This window comes from Mercenaria mercenaria, unplaced genomic scaffold (genome assembly GCF_021730395.1).
Source record: "Mercenaria mercenaria strain notata unplaced genomic scaffold, MADL_Memer_1 contig_574, whole genome shotgun sequence".
Lineage (NCBI taxonomy): Eukaryota > Metazoa > Mollusca > Bivalvia > Venerida > Veneridae > Mercenaria > Mercenaria mercenaria.
In genome coordinates this window covers 6,934-33,848 of record NW_026463454.1, presented here as the reverse complement: position 1 = coordinate 33,848, position 26,915 = coordinate 6,934, and the positions used below count along the sequence as shown (strand labels likewise).

The window sequence follows — 26,915 nt, the reverse complement described above, 5'->3', positions numbered from 1 at the left end:
TCCGTGACATATACATTTTAAGCTTATGTTAGACAGCTAACGCGCATACTGGTAAAGTTATCAATTATGCAGACTTCTACGGATAACAATGAAACCAAAATACACTGAAGTGTTAAATATCCGTATATTCTTCTTTCAATATAAAATACCTTTGGAAGGTCATGTACTTCAAACCTGGATAAAATTTGTACTTGAAGGGACAGAGGTAAACGAAATTAAGATTGAAGAAGTTAAAACATTAAATTACACGAAATACAAAACATTGCAGCGGTTCAACTGCATTTGAATTTACCCTGGTAACAAAGAAACCTACCTCCTTAATGACGTCACGCAGTGTGTGAGTTTACCTTTTCTTTGTTGATATTTAAGCTGTATAGATGCCTAAATATGATAAGAAATCGTACAGCGAATAATTAATTCAAAACATTTTAATACCTGCTCTTATACGACATTCACACATGTACGTACATGTATCTTTATAAGTTTGTTGGACAAAAAGGAGGCAAAATCAAAATGAAATTTCAACATGTAGATCTATCAAAAATGCTTTAAACATTACTTTCTAGTTAATAATTTTATTTGCTCTATACATTTTACAGTCAACTAATAGATATGTTTTATCACTGCAGTTTTAAAACCATAACGTTATCATCATAGCCAGCTGCTACCAAGGCTGCATTTTGTTTATCAAAACAAAATGTTCTTGTCATGTATGCGTAATCAGATCCGTGTGATATGATTCCCAGTCTCTTCTTACCATCAGAACTAAGTTGTAGTATCTTGTTTGAGGATAAGTCAGATACTAAGACATGACCTTCACCATCTACACAAACTCCACCGGCTCCACCGAGTTCTGAATCAGTAAATGTGTACAGGTGGTTTCCTGAGCTGTCAATGGTAACAAGTTCACCAGCCCATTTTGAGATGTATATCAAACTGCCATCATCACTGAGTGCAATATTTTGGAAGTTAGTATAACCAGACTGATGAGTATATAGAATACGCTGCTTTATACCGTCTTTACTGTATATATAGACGGACCTGTGATCTGTAACATATAACTGGTTATTACCATAGGCCAGTCCCCAACAAATATGATCTGTATCAACAGACTTGGTAAGTGTCATACCTCCCTTTACATCTACAAACTGCAGTTTATTGTTGGACAGTGCTACTACAGCTACATTGTTACCGATATAACAAACATCATAGGGAGATATAGGCATATCACACACACTGATCACCTGGTACCTGGTATCAAGTTTCTTCAGTCTTTTGTTTGTGTAGTCTGCTAGCAGAATCTCTCCAGAAGGTAAAAGACAACAACCATGGATATCACATTCAGATCTGTCACCTTTTACCCGGATGTTACTCTTATATTTATCCTTGACTGACCATACATGTGAACCTGTTAATCTCTGTGCACCTGGAATTCTTGCCTGGTCATGTGTTACTCTAAAATGAAGAATCAAGACATGTCAGACCAAAATGTTCATTTTGTAAAAATGATGATAGCATTTAGCTACATTGAATGATATATTTCGATAAACACACCTGGAAGTGCATCCAGTACAATGCGCTTTTTCAATATTTTTATTTTATATCTAATTAATTTACTGAAATTGCAAAGAATAGGTCTGAATACTTCTCCTAAAGCACGTGTTAAATAAAAATACAAAACTGTAAAATAAGGTATTTAAAAAGGCATTTAGCTATATTTAGTTTTTGACTCTATTTCAAATTCTTAGTTTAATATAATTTGCATCCGTTATCAAACTAGCTATACATGTCGATAAAAATAAAAGCTATGGATGGAGATCCTCGCCAACATTATCTTTAAACACGCTTGTAAATATCAAATCGTCAAACTGTTGGGCCAACACATGTACGCATGTATAACAGCTCATGGAAACAATTTTGATATCTTCAAATGTTAACTGCTTTCATATTCTCCCGAAATAAATAAATTGTAAAATGTACACGTATGAAGCCATAAAGTATAGTAAATAAACATGCATTGATAGAAATATACATGACTGACGTAAGGAAATTCTTTGCATTTCACAAGTATAAAATACTTTGTTGTTTACTTTGGCGAATAAGTGTGTGAAATCTCTATTATTACGTTGGTGAAAAAATGGTAGTTAGTGTAAAAAGGGGGCATAATTTCATTTAGATAAAAGTAAAAGTTATGAAACCTACAATGTCAGACCGGGAAAGGAAAAGCATTTGTGGACGCCGGGTGTGTCGCAATAGCTTTTATGACTTTCGCCAATGCGAGCTTAAAAGATACTGTCTCATGTTTTCTTATTCTTTCTTTCCTTTTTTATCATTAGTACTTTGTAGAATTTACCTGCCGATGAGCAGGCCAAAATTTGACAGATATCAGTAAGTGATCGGAACATTGGCAGATAGGTGCGACAAATGTCCGTTGTCTGTCTGGATAATAAATATGCCATATCAGTTTGTTTTTATTTATATTATAGTAGTGCGTGAAAAACGAGTGTTTCAATACATCCGGTCATTACATTATCTTTTTATGTGTGTTTTCTTTAACTAAAGTAATAGTAAAATAGCCGCCATGTGTAAACGTTTATGTGTAGGTAGCAGGGTACACTTAGATTCGAAAATTTTGGGCACAGCCAGGCTTACATGTAGCGAGTCGCAATATTGCACTTCCCTAATGAGCAGAATCAGGGTGGCCATTTTATAAACTGCGTGCATGTTTTGTGCTTTTAATTAATGACAAGATCAGGACTCTCCTACAAGAAAACAGAAAGTTTTAAAAACGAAAGTTTCACACCAACCATTAAAATATCATGCCAAAATCATCAGTTTTGCACTTTTTGAACAGCCTGCACTGTCCAATTTTATTGCATTTCTCAATTTAATAGTCCCTACTGAACTACAGGAAATAAACGGAATGGGGGCCCATCCATCTCGTTTTTCACAAAATAGCAAAAATGTTCCTGAGTATCAATCAACAAGCACGGAACCCTTCCCTATGATTTGAATTTCCCGCGCCAAGGTGACTCATCGATTCATACAAAGCAGCAGTTAGTTTTACAACTGACATCAGAATTTTACATGTATCAGCTGTTTAAATTTTCTAAAGAATTAACAATCATTATCTCTCACGTTAATTTACAGACATCCAAAATCACGAAGTTCAAATTATTACAAATATTGACGGGGGCCAAAATTCGAAGTGTACCCTGCTACCTGTAACAGGTTCTTTCATTGGTTGTAGGTGCTGATGGGATATCAGGTACAAGCGGTAACAGTTTCTAAAGGCGATAACAATGCTCAGCCGAGATACTATGCAAGCAGGTACCTGAGAACCGGAAATTACAACCGCACTTAAAACCAATGTTTTCTTATATGACATGTTCAACAAATAGCAGTAAAATGAAATCAAACTAACGTTTTAACCCTATTTTCTTACAGCAGCGTTTTATAAACAAAGCACATGACATCTACGTCTTTAGACAGGAAGAAAACGTTGTTACATTTTATAGTGAACAACAACACAGAGTTCCCATCTGTTTTATCATATGTAGAGTAATATTATGTATTTTATTTTTCATAGAAAAAAAAAACGTTTAATGAATTTATATGTACTACCAGTAACGAAGAGGACTTGTCAAGCTTTTTGATTTTTATCCGGTTTAACGTAAAAGAATACAAAGTACTGTTCGCATCTATCTACATATACAGTTGCGTCATTTTCAAGAGATTTACTTAACTTGCTCCTCGTTTTACAGCACTGGTAAATACCGGAAACTCCCTCGCCATACACATATTGGTCAATGTGCCTGCTACGTTTGAGGATCGCAGGTCAAGGGAGTCTCAAGTTATTGAGAGAAATCGATTTTGTGCTTAATGAGTCACTGTGACCTTGACCTTTGTTTCATTGACCTCAAATAATGGGAACCCCTGAGCAATAGTAACTAAAGTTTGAGAATTATAGATCAAAGTATTCTTAAGTTATTATGCGAAACGAAATTGTTAACTGATGGACAAACAGATGTACATACAAAAAGAAATCTGCCACAATATGTCGACACCATTCGACTTATAACCAATGGCCAAACGAAATCTTCCAATATAAAATGATATCGTCCGATGATGGTAAACATATGATTTGCTTACTGGTCGTTATTCACTTAGAAAGTCAGAACAGTTCCTGAAAAATCTAATCTAACTAGAGATATCACTGAAGGTGATGAATGTACGCCCCCCCCCCCCCCCACCCATGCACTGGCACAGTACATTGCAATTTGACGCACAAAAGACTGCATAATTATGTGGACTCCATGTATATAGACTGTACGAGTATGTACACAGTATAGTAACAAAAAACAAAGTCCCATACCTATGCAGAATATTTATCTAAAAGAACGTTAACGTGCACCAAGCACAACTAGGTTGGTACTGATCACTTGTGTGAAGTTTCATTAAATTGTTGCAAGGTTTCGGAAGATTAGGCGCGCACAAGAAATCAGTAACTAAGTTTTAAGAAAAATCCCATTATCTACAAGTGTTAAAACTAAATGCCACATGCACACTACGTTTTTAACAGTGAAGTAATTAATTGTGTAAATTGAATGTAAAGTTGGTTTGTTAGTAACAACAAACAAAGTTCCCATAACTCCAAATGTTTTAAAATAACATCCATGATAGAGTTAGATATTTAGTGTATTATATTTGTCGATGAGAAATGAAAAAAAATGTTAATGAATTTATATGTAACAGTAACGAAAACTTGTCAAACTTTCTGAATTTTTTATCCGTTTAAACGTAAAAGCATACAAATACTGTGTTACTGATCATTATATAAGTTTCATTAATTTGTCAAGAGATTATTAATGTGCCACAGATTTTACGACAGGAAACACGGAAACACACAACCTGCCATAACATATTGTCAATGTGTGTAGTTTGGAGGATACAAAAACAAGAGTCTACAATATATCAAAAAAATAGTTTTGTTTAAATCACCTTACTATACCTTTTTATGTCATTGAATCTAAATAATGGGACCTACACTAATAATAATAAAGTTAAATTTAGATCAAATATCTCTTAAATTGAGATTTGCGAAACGTAAATTTTCACTGATGGACAAACGATGTAATACAAAACGACATATCTGCACATATCGTGAACAAATTCGACTTTAGCCCGGCCAACGAAATCTTTCCAAATAAAATGATTCGGTCCGATGATGGTAACATATGGATTTTGCTTTACTTGGTCGTTATCTATGTGAAAGTCAGAACGTTCTGATAAATCTATAATAGGATTCATGAAGGTGAGAATTAGCCCCCCTCACCATGCACTGAACATAGCAATTTGCAATTTACGCACAAAAGATTGCACAATTAGGTGACGTCATGTATATATAGACAGTAAGAAGACACGTATAATAACAAAAAACAAGTCCATCCTCATGCAATATTTATCTAAAAAGAACGTAACGTGCACCATGGCACATAGGGTTGGTACTGGTATCACTTGTGTGAAGTTCATTAATATTGTGTTGCAATGTTTCGGAGATTAGGCGCGACAAGTTGAAAGCTCGTATGTCCCACTTATAGTCAATAGTACTGTATACTTGCCGCAATATGTTGACAAATCCCTAAATGCCATGCTAATTTGTTTTTATATATGAATTCTTAATATTGCTGCACGGTTTAAGGACACAGATGTGCCACAGATTGTGTCAATGATATATAGTAAAGTTAACTCACCACAATACAAATGTCCATATACTCTGCAAATGTTTTTCTGAAAGCGCCTAACTATTCCCATCACAACTATTTATTGTTACTGATCACTTGTGTGCAAGTGTCATTAAATTGTGTCAAGGATGAGAAATGTGCACACACAAAATATTTGTAACAAGAATTTGTTATATGTATATAACATAGAACACAATCATAAAAACTCTCATCTTTTTCTGAGATAAATGCCCCTGACGGAAGAATATGATCAATTGTGTGAAAAGTTTTATGCAATTGTGTCCGATGGTACCTGATGAGGAGAGATGAATGGCACAGATGTCTCTTACGGAAGACAGAGGTCGGAGCAGCATACGGAACACTGAACCGTATACCCCCCTTACAACTTTAAATTTTCGGGGGTACAAGAACAATTAAGTCACCAAAACAAAACAAAATAATGGATCAGTTTCACCTATTTTAACCTTTTTGTGTATAATTGAAAGACGGACTTACCAAACTGAAACAATAATTAAATTAATGCTTTTTACTTGACTGAATGCCATATTAGAGGCATTAACCACGATGAACATGTATTTCAACACGCACACTGGTTAGAATAAGATGATTTAACATGCAGATTATCAAACGGTTTTTAGCGCTCGTCTGTCAATAAAAATTGGTGCCTTGAAATTACTGTAATAATAACGCATTTTGTTGTAGGTAGCTTATCTGTTGTAAGTTGGTTTCTAATTCTATCACAGTAGGTTGACCGTTCGCTAAATTGCATTCACATTATGAAATGAACATTTAATTTCTTAAAAAAAGTTGACAACGTCTAGCTTTTTGATCAGTACTACTAAGAACTAATTTGAGATCAATGTTACCATCCTCTTTGATACTGTTTGTGCTGCACAGTCGTGAAAGTTCTGCAAACACGATGCCGGCAATCCCATTACGAGAAATGGTTAAGTCCTGCCGCTCTGTCTTTTGGCAATCGCAAATTTGTCTTTCCTCTGTTTGTTCTAACACACATGTTAAAGGTCCCGAATATTCCCCTTTTGAGTCCACCATATGTACCTGTAATTGTTGATCCGCATAGTTGTCTACATATCTAAAATACATATAAATAATAGCGTGAATTTGATCATTTTAAATATATATCTGATATAATTGACTGCACCTTGAAGGACACAGACGTACAGATTTTACAATGATAGTGGTATAATAACATCCAATAATCGTACACTACACTACGTTACGTAGCAACATTAAAATAGATATCAGCTTATCTTGCAAAATTCCGAGATATTTTAGATAAAGCGATCTCGGTATCCTTATTAATTTAAAATTTTTACTTGTTAAGGCCATGTCAATTGCTTCGTCAAGTTGGTCAAAAATATTATCATAATATAAATACCTTGCTATCATTCACATAAATAAGTATATTTTTAAACAACGACAAGTTTTGTTGATATCTTGTAAATAAATAGAACACAACTTGATATATAAACTCTTACCTCCTCTTTCTGTTGATAATGCCTGTGCTGGAAGAATATTGTTCGAAGTAGTGGGAAACAGATTTCTACTGGTCATGAAGTTCTGTACCGATCCCTGTATTCCTATAGGGGAGATGTCTTGGTCTTGAGCTGTGCCTACTTGTGGCAATCTCAGTATGGTGGTCGGTTTGCCATTGCCATACTGTGTGTTAAATGCTCCCGCAATTCCCGTACGACTTGTGTCCATAATCGCACTATAATTTACAGATCTGTCAGGGCTGTCCACGACGCTTAAAGTATCTAAAATGTCATAAAGAATAATGGCATGCAGTTTCACTCTCACTTTTCAACTTTGCTGTATTTGTGACGTTTTTCCTAAACTTATCCCATATTTTTAAAATGGCTTTGTATACATGTACTGATATGCCATATTAGAGTTAAGCCATGACATTATTCATCAGCTAATCTCGAGTACAATAATATTTAAAATCATTGCTATAATTATCAAACTGTATGTTTTTTAAACTCGGTATCTGGAACTCCATGTGGCAGAGCCGGTGACCAAAATTCGACTTAAAAATATAATACTTGGTGCAGGTACTTTTCGCTTAATAAATGTGTTGTCGTAGCCTCACATGTACATGTACTATAAAGTGATTCAATAAGTTTTGTCACTGGTATTCGTATTCAGATCAAGAAAGAAATTCACGTCCAGGCTTTTCTGGACAGTTACTGTCTTGAAGACTAGTTTGACCACTGTGGCACCGTTAAATGTCGCACCACTTTTAATGTCGCAATCACAGTTAAATGTTGCAAACACCGTTAAATGTCGCAATCATCACTGAATGTCGCAAAATTATCTACCGCTATATGTCGCACCTTTAACGCTAAATGTCGCAAGAATTTGTCCACCGTTATATGTCGCAACACCAACGCTAAATGTCGCATAGCAAAAGAAGAAGAAATAACTAGGCCGGTAAGTTCAATAGTCATTACACCTTTTACTCATTAGTCATTACTCCGAGATAAGATAAGGTAAGGGTGTGCGTGCATGCGCGAGTATGCATTGTTAGGACGATGGGAAGGGCTTAGAAATGACATACTGTTCTGATCTGCATGTTTGTTTTTCAATGGTGGCTCGCCATACATACGTTATTGATTTGACAATTAAAGGTTTGAGCCTCGACGCGGTACTCGCCACAGTATCAAAATTATTTAAACTTCAGAATCCAACGTAGTCCTGGCGTTGTGTTCACAAAATATTTTTCGGTCACAGCTGAGTTTGAGTCTGAAATTTTAACATCAATTTTACCAAGACTTCAATTTAAATTTCAACTGATATTGACTATCAAGAAGGAATAGTCACTTGAAAGTAGCTTCTAGTTATTTTTTTTTAATTTAATTTTTAACATGCAATTTAGATATAAATGACAAAAAAGTTTCATTATCAAACTTAGCTGAGACTGAAAATGTTTTGTGAACACGGGGACTGTTTAGCTTATGCGATAGTAATGTCGTGCGTAGTGTCGCTAGTTGTATCTTTGTCGATCGTCGTGTCGCGCGTCTTTCGTTATGTTGCGCGTTGTATCGAATGTTGTACGTCGATTTAAAAGAGTGGACGGTCAACCTATAACACGAAGCACAACAATGCGAGACGACGCTGGAGATGAAAATATAATTTTGTAAGATATGCTGGGATTCTTTCACCAATACCGATATTTGAATGAGAATGTATGGTTTACTGAGTGAGTGTATCCAATCACTGTTGATGTTACTTTTTATTCCATTCATTGCCATCTGGGGGCATTTTCTATGATAAAAAATATATTCTGAATACAAAACAGATCATATCTGTAGATATAATAGTTCGTTGTATTACGTTGTCGTCTTATTTACCGCGACAATAAAATTTGAACAGTTTTGAACTTACCTTCTGATTGTTATTAAACGATGAAAGTGTTTGATTTTGATTTCGATCGGAATAATATCAGCTGCATTCAAGATAAGATGACGAACGCTCGAGATAAGATTGCGCTCGAGATAATATGTCGGGCGCTTGACTTTTTTTTCTTTAAAACAAAAGGGTCATGATGGTTCTACATCGATCATTTGAGTTTCACAGCTCAAACAGATATTAAAACACAATATTTAATATTTTATTTGAGTCTCATCCATCTTATACATATATACAAACAATAAAAATCATATATATCATCAGTAAATGGCCATTCTATATAGAATTATAAGAGACTATCTAAAAAACAAAAGCTGTCCATAAGACAGCGCGCTCGACTTTTCTCAGTGCTTGACTCTGAATGAGAGCTTTGCCAGTAAAAAAAAAAAAAAAAAAAAAAAAAAAAAAAACCATTCCAAGTTAAAAAGGGACAGAAATCTAATTTGAGTTATGGGAATTGTGTCTCCTGGTGTAGACCTTGATTGTAAATAACTATTTAGAGTTCCAAGTCAAAAGCTCTGATAGTAACAAAGATATTGACCTTTAACAAAAAATCCTAAGTAGACTTTAATGGTAAGTAAGTATTTTAAATTTCAAGCCAAAAGCTTTGATAGTAACGAAGATATTTAACTTTATCAAAATCTTTAACCAAAATACTAATTTAAAAAGGGGCATAATTATGTCAGAATTCAAATCAGAGTTATGGGGATTGTTTCTCCAGGGATGGTAAATAAATATTTTAAGTTTCAAGTCAATAGCCTTGATAGTAACAGAGATATATTTGACTTGACTTTATCAAAAACTTTAACCAAAATTTCTAAGTTAAAAAAGAGGCATAATTCCATCAAAATTTAAAGCAGAGCAGATATTAAAACACATGTTAAAGCAAGTCGGTGTCACCAGCCATCACCTTTTCTCACAAGTCACATAGTGTAAACAGTCTAAGTAGAATGGTTCCATAAAGAATCATTTGCCATAAATTGTTTTGACAAAACATAGAGAGAAAATAATTCACGGTCATGACGGTCATGCTTTTATAACATAATAAAATGCCATCAAGGCATACCCACACTAAATAGCAGTCTTTCTTTATTCTATATAAAACTGACTGCCTGCAGACATCTTATCTCGATCGATCGAGATAAATCAATTAAAAAATTATAAGTATGTGTCCTAAACATACCACGGTACTTTAATGTAGATGTAACAAAGCTAAGGTGTAACAAAGCTAATATTTATTACTTGTATTTAGATAGTTCCAGATACACCCCCCCCCCCCCCCCCACCCACCCACACGATACCAAATATAAAAAGCAGTTGTTGTTGTTGTTGTTGTTTTTGTCAAAATTGTACAGTTAACTAGCCCAGCCCAGCCAAATATAGTCCAGTCTAGTCTGATTCATTTAAGTAAAAGCTGCTACAAAATATATCTGTGTAATGGGAAATTGTATGATATATGCTATATAGAAAGGCCATGTCACTGAACGATCGAACCCCGATATGTTGAAAGACTCGAACTGCACCAATCTTGATAACGCCTATTCATATGAAGGCGTGCGCACGCGAGAACCTGCTCATGTTACTAATCATACGCCCGAAGCTAATTAACCTGAGCCGTGTTCCTGTGTCTTGTACTATGCAGCTGTGAAAAAAGGAATTTTTTCCTTATTGGTCATGGGTTCTATTTCTGTGTTGAAATTTTATTGTTACGGAGATATCCGCGAAGAAACCCGGGCTTAAAAGTAAGCTCTAATACGCCTCATATGCCTTTGTGTATCATACAATCTACAGTATACCAAACTATTCAGAGTAAATAAAACAGGTCTACAAGAGAGGCTGCTTGTTTTTTTGTTGTTCAAATGTACTTCAACTGTCCACATCCTGTTTTGTACAAACTATCAAACTTCTTTTTAAAACTATTTTAACATAATGTCTATAATTATTATGTGCCTAACATATTTCTCCAGGTACTCCCAGAGTTGAAAATGTTACCAAACATATGCATTAAAAAAACAAAGATAAATATGTTACATATGCAATCAAAACAAAAACACTTCTGAAAAAGAAGTAGTTTGATATTTTTCTAAAATATAAAAGGTTGACAGTTGAAGCACATGTGATATAAGACAAATTATGTATTCCCATACACGCTTCTCTTTGTATTAAGTATTTCCTACTTCCTCTGAACAATTCAGTATATATATTATAAGCAGTAATGATCTATTTGGTATAAATTTCTAAAATTAAAATTCACCCGAGTGGTGGACTCCAAACACTTTTGATGAACCTTAAATTGATTTTTCAGACATTATGATTAAATATCCATTATCAAGTATAAGATCATATAAAATGGATTTTACGGAACCGTTAGTGACAAAATTGATTGAATCGCCCTCGTTTGTACATGTAACAACAACATGTACAATTTATATGTATTTTGAGAGTACGTATCAATTTGAAACGCATATTATTCGTAGTGTTATTGATTTCTTGTTTGCAACACATAATCACGCCTACTTGTCAGTCAAAACATAGAGACGTAAAATCTTAGGGATCTGACTATAGGGGTTTCTAGAATGACTGACATAAACAAATTCGTAGCACGTCGATTCTAACTTAAACGGATTGAAAATATATATGAAATAAGAAATTTTTACAGGACTTGAACATTACTTTGAGATAAATTTATAAGACGAAGATCATTTAAACATTCAAGGTTCCTACTTACGTTCTGTATTTTGAAGTACCATCTCCTGTTTAATGACAGTGGTACGTGCTGGCATGTCTACTCTGTGGTAAAGAACAGGATGTGATGAAATCTCTGTGCAACATTTGTCCAGTTTGCCTTTTTTGCACGTGATTATCACGTTTATCTGTCCTGCCATAATGGCATTATACAAATGATCAAACATGCTAAACCAGTTGTAAACGTATCTCTCATCGTAACAATACTTTCCGGCAAACTCATCAATAATGATCAAGCATATGTTTTGAAAGTCAATTTTCTTAAAATCGTTTGGTTCTGTAAGAAGCGAACATTGTGAAGGCTGATAAGAAGACGCCAACGCAACTGCTACTGATGTTTTTCCGCATTTTCTCGGCCCAGTGATCACGATGGCTTTCTTTGCTTTAAATTTGTCCTTTGCCTCTTTAATTACGCTTGCATCTACTTGACTGCTGGAAATGCTATACTGCTTCAAGAAGTTGCTCGTCAGTACTGTTGCAATAAAAATATATCTGTCAATTAAACGTTATCGAACATTTCAATTATTTAATAAAAATGTTTTTATATCATAATTTTAGCTAAGTCATATTTATATTAATTTGATTCGATACTGTTTCGCGATATCGCGTGTCGCTACTTTTACTAAGAAATAGTTACTAAATAACTAAATGTGAATTGATATCTTTTTAGAAGTATCAAAAAACAAAATAAGAGGGCCATGCTGGCTTGTGGTAAATATAATTAAACAGTCTAGGAAATATGATCTGATAATATTTGAAGTATTTCTTTTTATATAACTGATATATAAAATGACCCCTCGGGCGGGGCCTCTTTTCAACCCAGGGGTATAATTCGAACAATCTTGTTAGAGATCAACTAGGCAATGATACCAACAAAATATCAAAGGCATACGCCTTGAACTTTCAGACAAGAAGATTTTTTTTTTCACATATAAATCTAAGTAAAACTTGGGACTCCAGAGCAGGGCCTCCTTTCACCCCAGGGGAATAATTTGAACAATCTGGGTAGAGGACCACAAGGCAATGCTACAAACCAAATACCAAAAGCCTAGGTCTTGTGGTTTTAGACGAGAAGATTTTTTTAAGTTTTTTTCCCTATACAAGTCTAAATAAACAACGTGACACCTCTGGGCGGGGCCATTTTTCATCCTAGGGGGATCGTTTGAACAATCTAGGTAGAGGCCCACTACATGATGCTACATACCAAATATCAAAGCCCTAGGCCCTTTTGTTTTTGACAAGAAGATTTTCAAAGTTTTTCCTATATAAGTATATAGAAAAAATGTGACCCCCAGGGCGGGGCCGTATAATATCCTAGGGGTATAATTTGAATAATTTATGTAGAGGCCCACTAGATGATGCTACATACTAAATATCAGAGCCCTAGGCCTTATGGTTTTGGACAAGAATATTTTCAAAGTTTTTCCCTATAGGTGGGCCGATGGTCTAGTGGTAACACGCTTGACTGTCAATCCAGAGGTCCGGGGTTCGAATCCCGGTTCAGGCACTGGAAATTTCTGAGATGCTCTTGAGTGTCTCCCACCTAACTAGAGGCCTGTACTGGTTCTTCCCAGGAAAGACGGCTTCGCGTGTATCGGTGCTGTACATCGGGCACGTTAAAGAACCAGACTGTCTATTCGAAAAAAGCTAGGCTAAGTTAGCCGGACACGTCTGTATCTGAAAAGTTCTCTCTGTCTGTTCCGGAAGCTTTATCTCACTCTGTCCCTCTGGTCAGATCGCTCTGTGTCTGTACTAGTAGAGGATGATTTCGCACCCTGTGTGGCTGCAGTATATGTAAAGCGCCTTTGAACGTGTTTATCATGAAAAGGGCGCTATATAAATCTTCTATAATAATAATAATAATAATATAAGTCTAAATAAACCATGTGACCTCCGGGGTGGGGCCATATTTGACCCTAGGGGGATAATTTAAACAATCTTGGTAGAGACCCACTAGATGATGCTACATACCAAATATCAAAGCCCTAGGCCTTGCGGTTTTGGACAAGAAGATTTTTAAAGTTTTTTACGGTTGTCATGGCAACTAGCGTTCTGTACGGAATTCAATTCTTTTAGCATTTTTTAAAGAAGACCATCCAAGGATCATCCCTGTGAAGTTTCATCAAAATTGGCTTGGTGGTTTAGGAGGAAGTGTTGTTTAAAGGAAATTGTGGACGAACGGACGGACGGACGCCGGAGGGTGAGCGATCACAATAGCTCACTCTGAGCATTTGGCTCATCTGAGCTAACAAAACTTATATATAAATATTAGTGAAACGTTTAAATAAATTATGACCAAATATAGTTCTTGTTAGGATATAATGATTTACCTCCCAAGTTGTTGGCAACTGGAGAACAGTTCGAGATCATATTCTGATTTCTACTCCCTGAAAATTAACACCAAGTACAAATATATTGCAAATAGTGGCATATTTTTCATAATATATGTTATTAATTTCATGAAAATTTATATGGACAATAAATCAAACATGGTATGGTCAGAAGCAAATGAGTCTTCTTGTATTTTATCATGACTGAACCTTCTTAAGTACTGATTTTATTAGATATTTTCTTTATTATGCATTTGATATAACAAATATGTAATAATGTTTTAATGAATAATAAAAACTCATTATTTGTGAATTTTCACTCGTAGCTAGAGTAACGGCATAAAATTTCAAAGGCGCATAAAACAATATATTGGTACTGATGATAAACTTGAACAGGAAATGAGGGTTTTTACCTGTAACTTTTTTATTTCTGCAAATTGTTATCAATGGTTGGTATCAAAATAAAGCTTAGCTCTTACTGAATAATTGACATAATTAAATTCATATTTAGTAAGCAAACTCACAAGAAGTGAGGCCCTGAAAGGGGTATGTAAAATGAGGACTGTACGAATGTTGACTGATGATAAATTTGACCACTTTGTCATTAAAACAAATTCTCCATAGTATTATATTGAAACTTTCCCAAAAATGTTGCATCGGTCATTCCCTATCAAGTAATGAAAAGTGACCCAATGTCAGGCCTTCATGTGTTGACAGTGAGCGTGCGCAAAAAAAACATCCTCTTCCCCAGTATTTTGGATAAATATTTTTTAAACAGACAAATGTAAGTCATTTATTTATACAGAATATTTACCAATTTTGTTTTTGTTTACACCAGTTGGTGTTGTAAGTGGTTGCTATTAGATGGCATGTTCAGTTATATAAAAAAAGAACAATTGCAATTGAATAATTTGAAAGTAGTCGACATTATCATCTGTTCGAGTTTATCATCAGTACCAGTAGAGTTCCGGTTTATGTTATTACCTACAGCGTATGGGCGGTTATACGTCGGGTGTAATAATTTCACCAGGGCACAGAGTGTATAAATAGTGATAAAGCACTGTTTTGCTAAAAATTATTTCGATTCTAATATGTTTTTATTGTAAAATTTATATCAAATATAATGGAACTGTTTCTTCGCCCAAAACACGCCAGGACCGGAAACGATAATACGTCTTGCAGCAGAATTCAGTTCGAGCGAAAATTATTGCGAATTATTCAGCAAAGCGAATAACTAATTCAGTATGTGTATCAATTAATCAAAACATTTGTGCAATGTGACATTTCGTTTAAAACATGATATTAAGTAAAATATTTCATGAAATTTGAAAGGGTTATTTCTTGATGCGTACATGGCGCAGCCCGAGTGAAATTATTTCGGACGACGTATACACGCCCGAGTGTATAAATAGTGATAAAGCACTGTTTTGCTATAATTTTTTCGATTCTAATATGTTCTTTATTGTAAAATTTATATCAAATATGATGGAATTGTTTCTTCGCGCAAGCATGGCGCCAATAGTAGGTATTTGTTAAAACACGCCAGGACCGGAAACGGTAATACGTCTTGCGGCAGAATTCAGTTAGAGCGAAAATTATTGTGAATTATTCAGCAATACGAATAGCTAATTCAGTATGTGTATAAATTAATCGAAACATTTGTGCAATGTGACATTTCGTTTAAAACATGCTATTAAGTTTGGCGCTAAATATCACGTTGACGTAACGTCAACATATCATCGTTGTGATGATTAAATCATTGTTAGCCATATTAGAATAAATCATAATCGATTTTGACATACCAAGCGTAAGGTCCGCCGGTTGTGATTCACTTGTATCATCAAAAACCTTTACTATTTCTTCCAGGATGTCATGATCATGATATTGTTTGCACTCATTTAGAACCGTCAGGTCTGTTACTATGACTAGGTCTAAAGTTTTGTTCTCATCACCTTTTGTTGTATGCATCATGCTGTTGAATATATCTGACATAGCTTTAGCTTTGTTTTCATCATACGAAAAACTTCCAAACGGATTTCTGCATAGGACGAAGCCAACGTCTTCGGGGTCGATATGGCGCCAGTCCGACGACTCGTGCATCTCGACACTTCGTTTGGTATTATAACACATTCCTTTAATGGCTGCAAGTGCTGTTTCAAAATAACGACTATTGTAACTTCCGGTTACAACCACGTAGTGATTGTTTCTAAGTTTTGTTCGGATGTCGGCAACTTCTGAAGGTGCATTGAAATCTTCTGGTAATTCATTCATTGTCGTTTCAAAACTGGCTGATCCAGGAAAAAGGAAAATTATTGGCATATAAAGCATATGAAGGTAATATATATAATAATACTAGTTTAATCAAAAACATTTAATGCCAAAGCCGCAATAGAGACGTAGTTCAAATAGTTTAAAATGTTCTTACTAATTTCTGTTCTAAATTTTTTATCTCTGTTAATGTAATGACAGAAACAACAACTGTGAAAATAAATACTAACCTTGAAGCTTTGCCAGTATGCCATCGGCAGTTTTAATTCTTTTATTTTTGTCGCCTGAAGCAAATATATGTTTTTGTTATGTTTTTCTTTATTTAATCATATTTTATTGCTTCAAATTGAAACACAAATACACAAATCACATTGAAACTGGCAAGCTTATTGTAACAAATTATTGACAGTATGATTAATTCAATATAACAATAAGCATACAAACATTACAAAAACATAATACCATTATTATTGCATTAGATTTACGACTAAAATATTTTATCTACTAATCCATTGTTATCTGTTAAATAGAAAGTCAGTAGGTCGTTAACTGAGTTTAGATAAATTTGATTAATCAGAAATTATCTGATGCTAAATACTAATAATTTCATGTTCAAACGTTTCTAGTACATTTACCTGAAGGTCCGGGTTTTTGAACAGTCACTTGTCGAAGAACTGAAGTCGTCTCCTTGGTATTTGACTCGATGTCATCTAACTTGCTTTGCATTTGTTTAATGGTTTCTTCGTACCACTGGCGTAGAGTATCCCCAAGGTTTGGAAGGTTATTGCTTTTAGCATTTTCAATTTTCTTTCGAAACAATTCTTCACGCCCCGCACTAAACACCTGCTTTGCTATAGCAATAATGGCAGTGTCAAGACGTCCCCAGTAGTCATCAAACTCTTTGTCTGTCATATTTGAAGTGTTTGGGAGATGCTGCAACTCGTTACGTATCCCGCGAATTTCATTCTTCATGAGAAATATATCAAGCGGTTGCATGCTTGTTTCGAACATTTCCGTAAGTAATGTAACAAGAAGTGTAACATCCCATTGGTCAACATCAGCGGTCCCTTGACCAGGATACAGTAAATCATACTGATCTTCTCTGATCCTTTTCTTCTTTTTCAGCTGCATCACATCCGACCGCCTGTACGCAAGATATGCATCAACGGTTGTATAAGAAGACCCTGCATCTTGATTGGCAAGCTTGATGAAAAATTGTCGTAAAGGTTCAGGACAAATGTTCACCACGAAGCACACAAGCCTGTAGTATTTATCCGCCATCTATCAAATATAAATAATAAGAAAATAGCTGAAAATTTTTAATACATAAATAGGTTTAATAGAATATCTAAACAGTGACCAGTGAAATGGGACTAGTGCCCTTTTACCAGGGAAAATACGACGGAAAGTCTATGGTCGTGCAATTTTGAACTGTTACAGAAAACAAAAATCCTAAAGGTTTCCAGTCATTATTGTTTCGCAACTGTTTTACATATTATTGAATTCATTTATCACTTAATTAAACGTCTTCTTTTTAAACAAAATTGGGAATTTTCAGACCGAACGAGGGAAATACTTATTATTTCAAGGAAACTTGGGATCAAATGAGGTTAAAAGTTATTTAGCAAAAAAAAATTATATACATGTAAAAGCCTTTCAGAAGGAAAGTAAAATATCTTTATACACTTTATTTATACTTATGAACTTTGCATGGTATAAAAGTGTAGGAGGCAAGAAACAAGCGAAATTTGGCAGTATACCTTCGTATAATTATCGGTCGTTTAAATTATATTTACATGCACTCTATAGTTTGGATAGACAGAAAGAAAATGTTTGAATAAACACATTTGTGCATCCTTGGCATGGAGAAGGGACTTTTCTGAAAGGAATCATAAAGCATTTGGAAACTAATAGTGCTATTTGGAATCTATTTATACTTGTATTAGTGTTGTTAACGCTACGGTTGAGTTTACTTTTCTGTCGAACATTCTAATCATTATGTAAGCAAACTGAAAATACTACGTGACTGAAAGTGAAAGCCCTTCTATTCAAAATCTTTACGGATATTCTTGCATAAAAACTACTTTTGTCACTAGATCCAGGCATGTATTAACGAGAGAAAAACATGTGATTCATGTGTTGTTAATACACGATTGTTATTTGTGAAATGAAGTGCCGGGGCCGAACATTCTTGCGCAGATGGCCATCTTGTGTCTGCGTCTTGTCTCGTTAACAAAAAACACCTTCTCTTTTCTGTACAATAGATACAATCTAGTCCATTGTATGCTTTGCTGTATTAGTTACGAACAACAAACGCACAGCAATCAAACTAATAGAGCCACACATGTGTTTGGATGTACTCGCTTACTTCCCCTGTTTACTCTCTTTCAAATTCGTCGCTAAGAAAAAGAAAAAAGTTGTTCCTTTATCTTCAATAACCGTGAATGTACTGAATAGCATAAAACTTGTGAAATTGCTTATGTTTAGAAATCATATCAACGGTTTTTGCAAGTATCAATTTGTATGTTTTAATTTCTCACAGAATTAATATATGTCTTGGAAGCAGGTAAAAAAAACAAAGAAAAATATCAAACAGGGAATGCCACGCACCAAAAGCGCAGCCTCCCCAAAACGAACCCCCCCAGCACGCTAACGCGTGCACCACACACACACTCAAAGCTTACACATCAGGACAAAACGAACAACACACACACACACACACTCAATGCCAACACATAAGGACAAGACGAACAATAAGCATACACACACGCGCGCACACAAAGTCAACATACAAGGACAAAACGAACAAACAAAGGAACACAGTGGGGCACCGCCTTGGAACGATCAGTGGCAAAAACACCACTGGGGAGCTTAAACCGGTTTATGGTGCGCACCCAACCTCACTCTTACCCCCACCATGTTCCAAAGACATGGGACAGTGTAAATAAAAGTAATCCCCTCCAGGTGAATCTCTAACACACGTAATGGAAACAAAAAGGCATGGCATGTAAAACACAAAAATGCTCGTGTATAAATATATAAAAAGCAAACCTTAAGAACCAAAAACGTATGTACTCAATGCCTTTTCAGAAGACAGAGCAACAAGAGAAACACCCTTAAGGGCCCGACGAAACAGGCCAGAAGACAAATATCAAAACAGTTCAGTCCTGGTAGGATTTAAAAACTGCTCATCATAGAGTCCTCCCCCTCTTCCGTCAGACGCAATCAAAGAGGGAAGCGTAGTGTCCAACTGTAAACGGGTTGAAGACTAAACATGCGGTATGTCTCAAACACGTTTATACTCAAATTACCTGTTTGTACTCTAAACAAAAGCTCATAAAACACGAACACCCCCACCCACACCCCATTGATGCATTCAGTAACAGCACAAGGAACAGAAATTATCCGGTAATTGTTCACTAGATGTTTGATGTACAAGCCTCAATAGATATTTCTGGGTTATTTACCAGTCATAAGTGACCTCCGTATCAAATGTGAATGTGATCTTAGACGAAAGCATTCTTTAGTTCTTTGGCCAAAAAGTTCTACAGTTCTGCGTTAATGTTTGACCTATCACCTACTGGCCTCAAAATCAATAAGGATCATCTGCTGGTCATGATCAACCTCCAAATTACGTTTCGTAATCCTAGACCCAAGCGTTCTCAAGTTATCGTCCGGAAACTGTTTAACTATTCCGGGTTACTGTGACCTTACTCTTTGACATACTGACCTCAAAACCAACGGGTAATCTGCTTGTCATGGTCAACCTCCCTATTAGATTTCGTGATCCTAGGCCCAAGCGTTCTCAAGTTATCTCCAGAAACTGTTCATATGTTCCGAGTCACCGTGACCTTGACCTGACCTACCGGCCTCAAAGTCAATACGGGTTATCTGCTGGTCAAGATAAACCTCCCTATTGAATTCGTGATCCTAGCCTCAAGCGTTCTCAAGTTATCTTCCTGAAACGGTTTAACTGTTCCAAGTCACCTGGCCTTGACCTTTGACCTATTGATCTCAAAATCAAGATGTGTCATGACTAACCTCCCTATCAACTTTAATTATTCTAGACTCGAGTGTTCTTGAGTTATCATCCGGAAACCGTAGACCTGTTCTTAGTCACTGTGATCTTGACCTCTGAACTACTGGCCTAAAATCATAGGGGTCATTGCTTGCCATAACCCACCTCCCTTTTATGTGTCGTGATCCTAGGACCAACTGTTCGCAAGTTATCGTCCAGAAACAGTTTAACTGTTCCGGGTAACTGTGACCTTGACCTAAAAGCTACTGACCTCAAATTCAATAAGAGTCATTTGCTGGTCATGATCAACTCCTAATTAATTTTTGTATATCTAGGACCAAGTGTTCTCAAGTTATCGTCCGGAAACGGTTTAACTGTCCCTGATCACTGTGACCTTGGCCTTTGACCTACTAATCTAAAAATTAATACGGGTCATTTGCTAGTCATGACCAACATTATGATCCTAGGACCAAGCCTTTTTGTGTTATCATCTGTAAACTTTTTGACTGTTCTGCGTCAGTGTGACCATGTCCCTCGAAATATCGACTTCAAAATCAACTGTGGTCATTACCTGGTCATGTCCAAACTCCATAATAACTTTTATGATGCAAGGCAAAATATCTGCAAAACAATGTACTAGAATTCCTCCTTCTTCAAAAAGGGGAGGAGTGACGTAATAACTTATATTTGAAATTATTATTCTTGAACTGGTGTTCCTGTTTACCGATTTTTAAGTGATATGCAAACATATGGATAATGTCACGCTTGTAATAACGGGAAAAAAATTATGCCCGTTGCCCCAGCTATATTAGATCTATGTGTAACATCTTTTTCTTTTTTCGCATTTAGGAGCCGACCGCTTTAAAATTCCTGTTTTTGGTTTTACTTGAAAAAAAAGATATACTGGTTCAACATATTGAAAACAAGAGATCACAGAGTGATCTTGGCGCCCACCATTGAGCCATTTTAGAATGTTCCAATTTCAAGACTAGCTCAAGGTCAAATTTCATTTCGGTACACAACACTGTGCATGTGGTCCATGCATGTGGTCCAAATTTGAAAGCTGTAGCTTGAGAAATGTGAAAGTAGGTCACAAGATCAATTTCAAGGTCAAAGTTCATTTCAGTATACAAATTATGCATGTTCTTCAAATCTGGAGGCTGCAGCTTGAGAAATGTGAAAGTAGGTAATAGGTAAAAATCAAGGTCAAATTTCAATTCAGAACACAAAAATATGCATGTGGTCCAAATTTGAAGCCTGTACCTTCAAAAATGTGAAAGTAGGTCACTAGGTCAATGTCAATGGCAAAGTTTTTTCGGTACACAAAACTATGCATGTGGTTCAAATTTGAAGGCTGTAGCTTGAGAAATGTGAAAGTACGTCACTGGGTCAAAATCAAGGTCAAATTTCATTTCGGAACACGAAACTATTCATGTGGTCTAAATTTGAAGCCTGTACCTTCAGAAACGGGAAAGTAGGTCACTAGGTCAATGTCAAGGTCAAAGTTTGTTTCGGTACACAAAACTATGCATGTAGTCCAAATTTGAAGGCTGTAGCTTGAGAAATGTGAAAGTAGGTCACTAGGTCAAAATCAAGGTCAAATTTCATTTTGTAACACGAAACTATGCATGTGGTCTAAATTTGAAGCCTGTACCTTCAAAAATGCGAAATTAGGTCACTAGGTCAAAGTTTTTTCCGGTGCACAAAACTATGCATGCGGTCCAAATTTGAAGGCTTTAGCTACAGAAATGTGAAAGTAGGTCACTAGGTCAAAATCAAGGTTAAATCATGTCAAGGTTCATCTTGCCACTCAAAACTACATGTGATCCAAATTTGAATGTTGTAGGTTATTGACAAAAAAAAAGCTTTTCCCTATATAAGTCTGTATGAACCATGTGACCCCCAGCGCGGGGCCATATTTGACCCTAGGGGGGATATTTGAACAAACTTGGTAGAGAACCACTAGATGATGTTACATTACAAATATCAAAGCCCTAGGCTTTGTGGTTTGGACAAGAAGATTTTCAAAGTTTTTCCCTATATAAGTCTATGTAAACCATATGACCCCCAGGGCGGGGCCATATTTGACCCTAGGGGGATAATTTGAAAAATCTTAGTAGAAGACCACTAGATGATGTCACATACAAAATATCAAAGCCCTAGGCCCTGTCGTTTTGGACAAGAGGTTTTTCAAATTGTTTCCCTATATAAGTCTATATAAACCATGTGACCATCGGGGCGGGGCCATATTTGACCCCAGTGAAATAATTTGAATCGCCTTGGTAGAGGACAACTAGATGATGCTACACACCAAATATCAAAGCTCTAGGCGTAAGAGCATACTGATAATTATATCCTTATTGCTCACTAAAATTCCGCATCTGGCTGTTGAATTATTGCTCACTAAAATTCAGCATCTGGCTGTTGAATTATTCAAAACCATCTGCAGTAATACTTCCTACTTTACCAATACCAATTTTCCAAGTTTTGTTGATATTTTGTTGACATTATTTAACTTAAACCTGAAGTACCTGTAACAATGATTTTCAATATTAAAATCCTCTTAGAATTCAGGATTTGGCATGCACAAAATTGCAAGATTGTACAGGGGAGGACCCCCGTACCCGCCTCATACAGAATTAATACAACACTTTCTCAAAAAAAGATAACCATTTTATGAAAACAGCTCATAAACACATAGACAAAACAATGTGAATAACAATATTTATAGTTTTTAACTGTTTATGATAATAAAGCATTTAAAGTACAATCTATTATTCAGTAAAACATTAATCTTGTGCAACTTCAGTTATTGTCAAAAATGACTTTCTCTTTAAACTCAGCAGAATGCAGGAGATTTTGTGTTTAAATACCAAAACATTACAAGATGGGATGGGGTCTCCCCATCGAGTAGTCTCCCCAACGATATGTTTACACGCATATATACTGTGTATAGAATATCAGAGTCAGGGGTGCGCCTAACAAAAGATTTACAAGCATATATTTTAAAGCTTAGGATTCAGATCTCAAAGCATTTTTAAACAAAATCTGCTCGCTGCGCTCTCAAGTATTCTTTTAAGCTGCGGTCTAGACAGTTATCACCTTTGTTTTTATTTTTCAAAAATTTTGGTGACCTTTTTCAGACCTTTTTGCTCGCATTTTCATCAGATAAGCCACACCTGTAGGTCCAAAAGCCAGGGCATGCTCATTATGTTCACAGGTGTAATAATTATATATATTTATATATATCTAAAAGTGGGGAGAGTACATCTCCATGTACCAGTGGAAGCATGCGTCCCCCTCCCCCACCCCCAATATGTCCCGATCAACATCCAGTTTGGGCTGGCTTTGTCCCTTTGGGCACATTTACCTTCTAGGTATCGGTTAGATGTATATGAAAAGTCATAATAATTTTTATCTTTTTTTACTTAGAGGAGTTTATTATTACCCTAAATGTGTTATTGTTTCTTCTTTAGAAATTTAATCAAGGAGACTTGCATGTATTAAATGTGTTAAGGGTAAACGGGACAGTTGCCTATACGTATATAGGCAAACATTTCCTATGGACAGTCCTTAACTGAGGTAAATTACTCAATACAGAATGTATGCCTTTATCGCGCTTAATAGTGTTGAATAACATATGTACCAAATAACGTATTGAGATAAAAAAAAAATATATATATATCTTTGGTTTACTCTGAAAAAAAAATATTCTGGCCTTCAAGGTCTGACAAAAAATCTAAATAAACGAATTTGTCAGAAGTCCCTTTATGCATTATACCCGTCTAATGTAAAACATGATATTTAATCTTTAGTTGGTAAACTGCTTTAAAATTAGATAAATATACTTGTTACCGATATTAGATTTAATTATAAACTCAAGTTCATTTTTGGGAACCCAATATGAAAATCAAAGGAAAACCCCAGTTGAAACCCAAAAGTTCATGAACCTGTGCTGTATACACCTAAACTAATGTAACACAAGTAATAGCATAGCAAAAGTTCCTTCTAGGGCACATCTGTATAAATATAAAATGATCATCTTGTAAAATTTTGGTTGCAATGTCTGTTTTATACTGCCAAAAAATGTCAGGTAAGTATTTACGCTAGTTATTTAACATAAATTGTTAAATCCAACAACAAATTACCACTTTCAGTAGAATAAATACGGCAATAAAACATTGACCCGGTCAATCCATTACGATTCGATGCCTGAATTTGTTGCGCATAATTAAAGGGTCACAATGGGGTTTGTTTTCACATATTAACCATGCATTTGAATGTAACGATAATATTTAGTTGTTTACATTTAAATTTGCTGATATATGTCTATCTGGTCGACTGAATGTACATATGTTATGTTCTTCAAGAATGGAGGAAATAAAAGAATCAATCAATCATCCTCGGGTTTAGTAATATGTAATCCATGGAACGTGTTCAGTCAGAGAGTCGCCTCGATTAAGAAAGAATTAGAGGTTATTTCTAAGGTCACGGAGTTTAATTGGCCAGCTTGTAATTACAACAGCTTTCGATATCAGTAGCTCAGTCAAGTGTGACTTACCGAATTAAAATATTCCTTCTCAAGAGAAGGAACAATAAAACTGTCTCATAACATTTACCGAATACGCTGTATTATAAAGATTTTGCTCTCATTATACTATGTTTTTGTTTGTTTTGGGTTTAAAAACGCCGTTTTTCAATAGTATAAATCAGTTATGTAATGGCGGGCAGTTAAAGACCCACCACGACCTAGTGACCTACTTTTTTCACTCACAAAAACTTCATGAAAATCATTCTTGAAATACAGGATATAAGTTTTCAGGTGGACAATTTAGGCCATTCCTGAATAAATGTGTTTTGACAACTTCATCTGCAAACTTATTCTGTCATTTTCTTTTCAGAATAGTTTCAAAACCATAGATGAATAACTATCTTACACTGTAGAAACAAAATGTGATTGAAATTTCACTAAATACACTGATTTCTGTACATATTGCTACAGTTATACAATAAAATGTTAAGACATTACACACAATGTCTGGGCCTAATATATGTCACTGTCAATTTGTAACTAGATACTTGTTATTTCTTATTTTCTTCATGCAAAGCATGTATAATTACCATCATGGAAACACAAAAGAATACAGTTATTTTGTGGTGCCTCTTTAACCTAACCAGTGTTTCTGGATTCTGCACTAGTACAGACCTGTTCTCCACAAGTAACTGCCAACTTCCCCACATGAATTACAGGTAGATGACGAATGATTTAAGACACGTCGTCGCGGAGAACATAAGACCGCGGCTCTGCGCTCTCCCTATTGAACTAAGCGGGCGGGTTAAGATATATGGCAGTAAAAAGACAACTCTCAAAACATACAGCACATATGAAGTCCCACAGGTAAGAAGCAAAGGCTAGGTCCTGCAGCCCCCAGACTCTGGAACTCATTACTCATTACTCCATCCTTTTAGAAATATAGCGAGGCTTAGTTAGTTATGATCAGCACGCAGGAAGGATATAATTGTATATTATCCTGTTGCTCTAACTAAAACTTGTTATTTTGTTCTATTCCATTTCCATACGTTGCTGCATTTCATTGCATGCTATTGTCTTTTTTAACTCAATTGCAATAGATCTCATTCAAGTTCGTTATACTAGAAGTAATTATATTTAATTGACGTTAGTGCGTTAGTGTTATTTCATTTATGTTACCGTTTCCGTCAGTTTTTGGTATTTTTGCTCCACCCCCCCCCCCCCCCCCCCCCCCCCCCCCCCCCCCCCCCCCCCGACCGTCCGACTTCGTGTCATGCCTACCTCAAAAAGAATTTGACCTGGTGTCATCAAATTTCACAGAATTGTTATTCCGTATGGGATAGTGTGCACCTGATGTTTTTAACAATAAAGATTATCATATCTAAGAAAGTAAGCGGAATAAAAAACACATAGATCTATAAAATTTCAATAAAGAAAGTGCAATGTTTACAAATCAACATAAAATATTACCTTTTGATAAACTTTAAAACGTTCGCAGCGTTCTCACTCCTGTTTCCTTTGATGATTTATTCACTTGTTAAAACACATCTTGATCTTGAAATTATATTTTGTATAAATGAAATGAAAAACTGTTTTGCGCCTCAAGTAGTATTCGGATACCCGTTTAACTATAAATAGAAACAAGTGTGAAATTCCTGATCTAAATTTAGAAACTCTATTTAAAGTAAACCAATATTAGTAACAGTATGATCTGTATTTGTGAATAGAACGTTTTTCCAAAACTATTTTTATATCCTCAATTTAAAGTATCCCAGGGCTATATTTGAGTCTCGCATGTCCGGCTTACATTTACATACTTAGGTGGCTATAACTGTACCTTTTCTTCG

General features: G+C 35.5%; 1 protein-coding gene across 1 annotated transcript; it reads right to left on the bottom strand.

Moving 5' to 3' along the window:
- Positions 1 to 620: 620 nt before the first annotated feature.
- On the bottom strand, positions 621 to 26,691 carry LOC128554622 (uncharacterized). Its single transcript, XM_053535909.1, has 11 exons — positions 26,539 to 26,691; positions 17,155 to 17,800; positions 16,750 to 16,803; positions 16,054 to 16,539; positions 14,252 to 14,308; positions 11,905 to 12,393; positions 7,244 to 7,522; positions 7,144 to 7,147; positions 6,611 to 6,837; positions 3,446 to 3,542; positions 621 to 1,455 (listed from the first exon to the last, which is right to left on the bottom strand). Exons 2-11 carry the CDS (start codon positions 17,798 to 17,800, stop codon positions 621 to 623), a joined length of 3,174 nt encoding a protein of 1,057 aa, XP_053391884.1. The 5' UTR covers positions 26,539 to 26,691.
- Positions 26,692 to 26,915: the final 224 nt, after the last annotated feature.

Coding starts and splice junctions, on each gene's coding strand:
- LOC128554622 (XM_053535909.1), bottom strand. CDS start 17,800: ATGGCGGATAAATACTACAGGCTTGTGTGCTTCGTGGTGAACATTTGT. Junction 12,394..14,251: donor AGTTGCCAACAACTTGGGAG/GTAAATCATTAT, acceptor TTATTGCAACAG/TACTGACGAGCAACTTCTTG. Junction 7,523..11,904: donor GGTACTTCAAAATACAGAAC/GTAAGTAGGAAC, acceptor ATGACATTTTAG/ATACTTTAAGCGTCGTGGAC.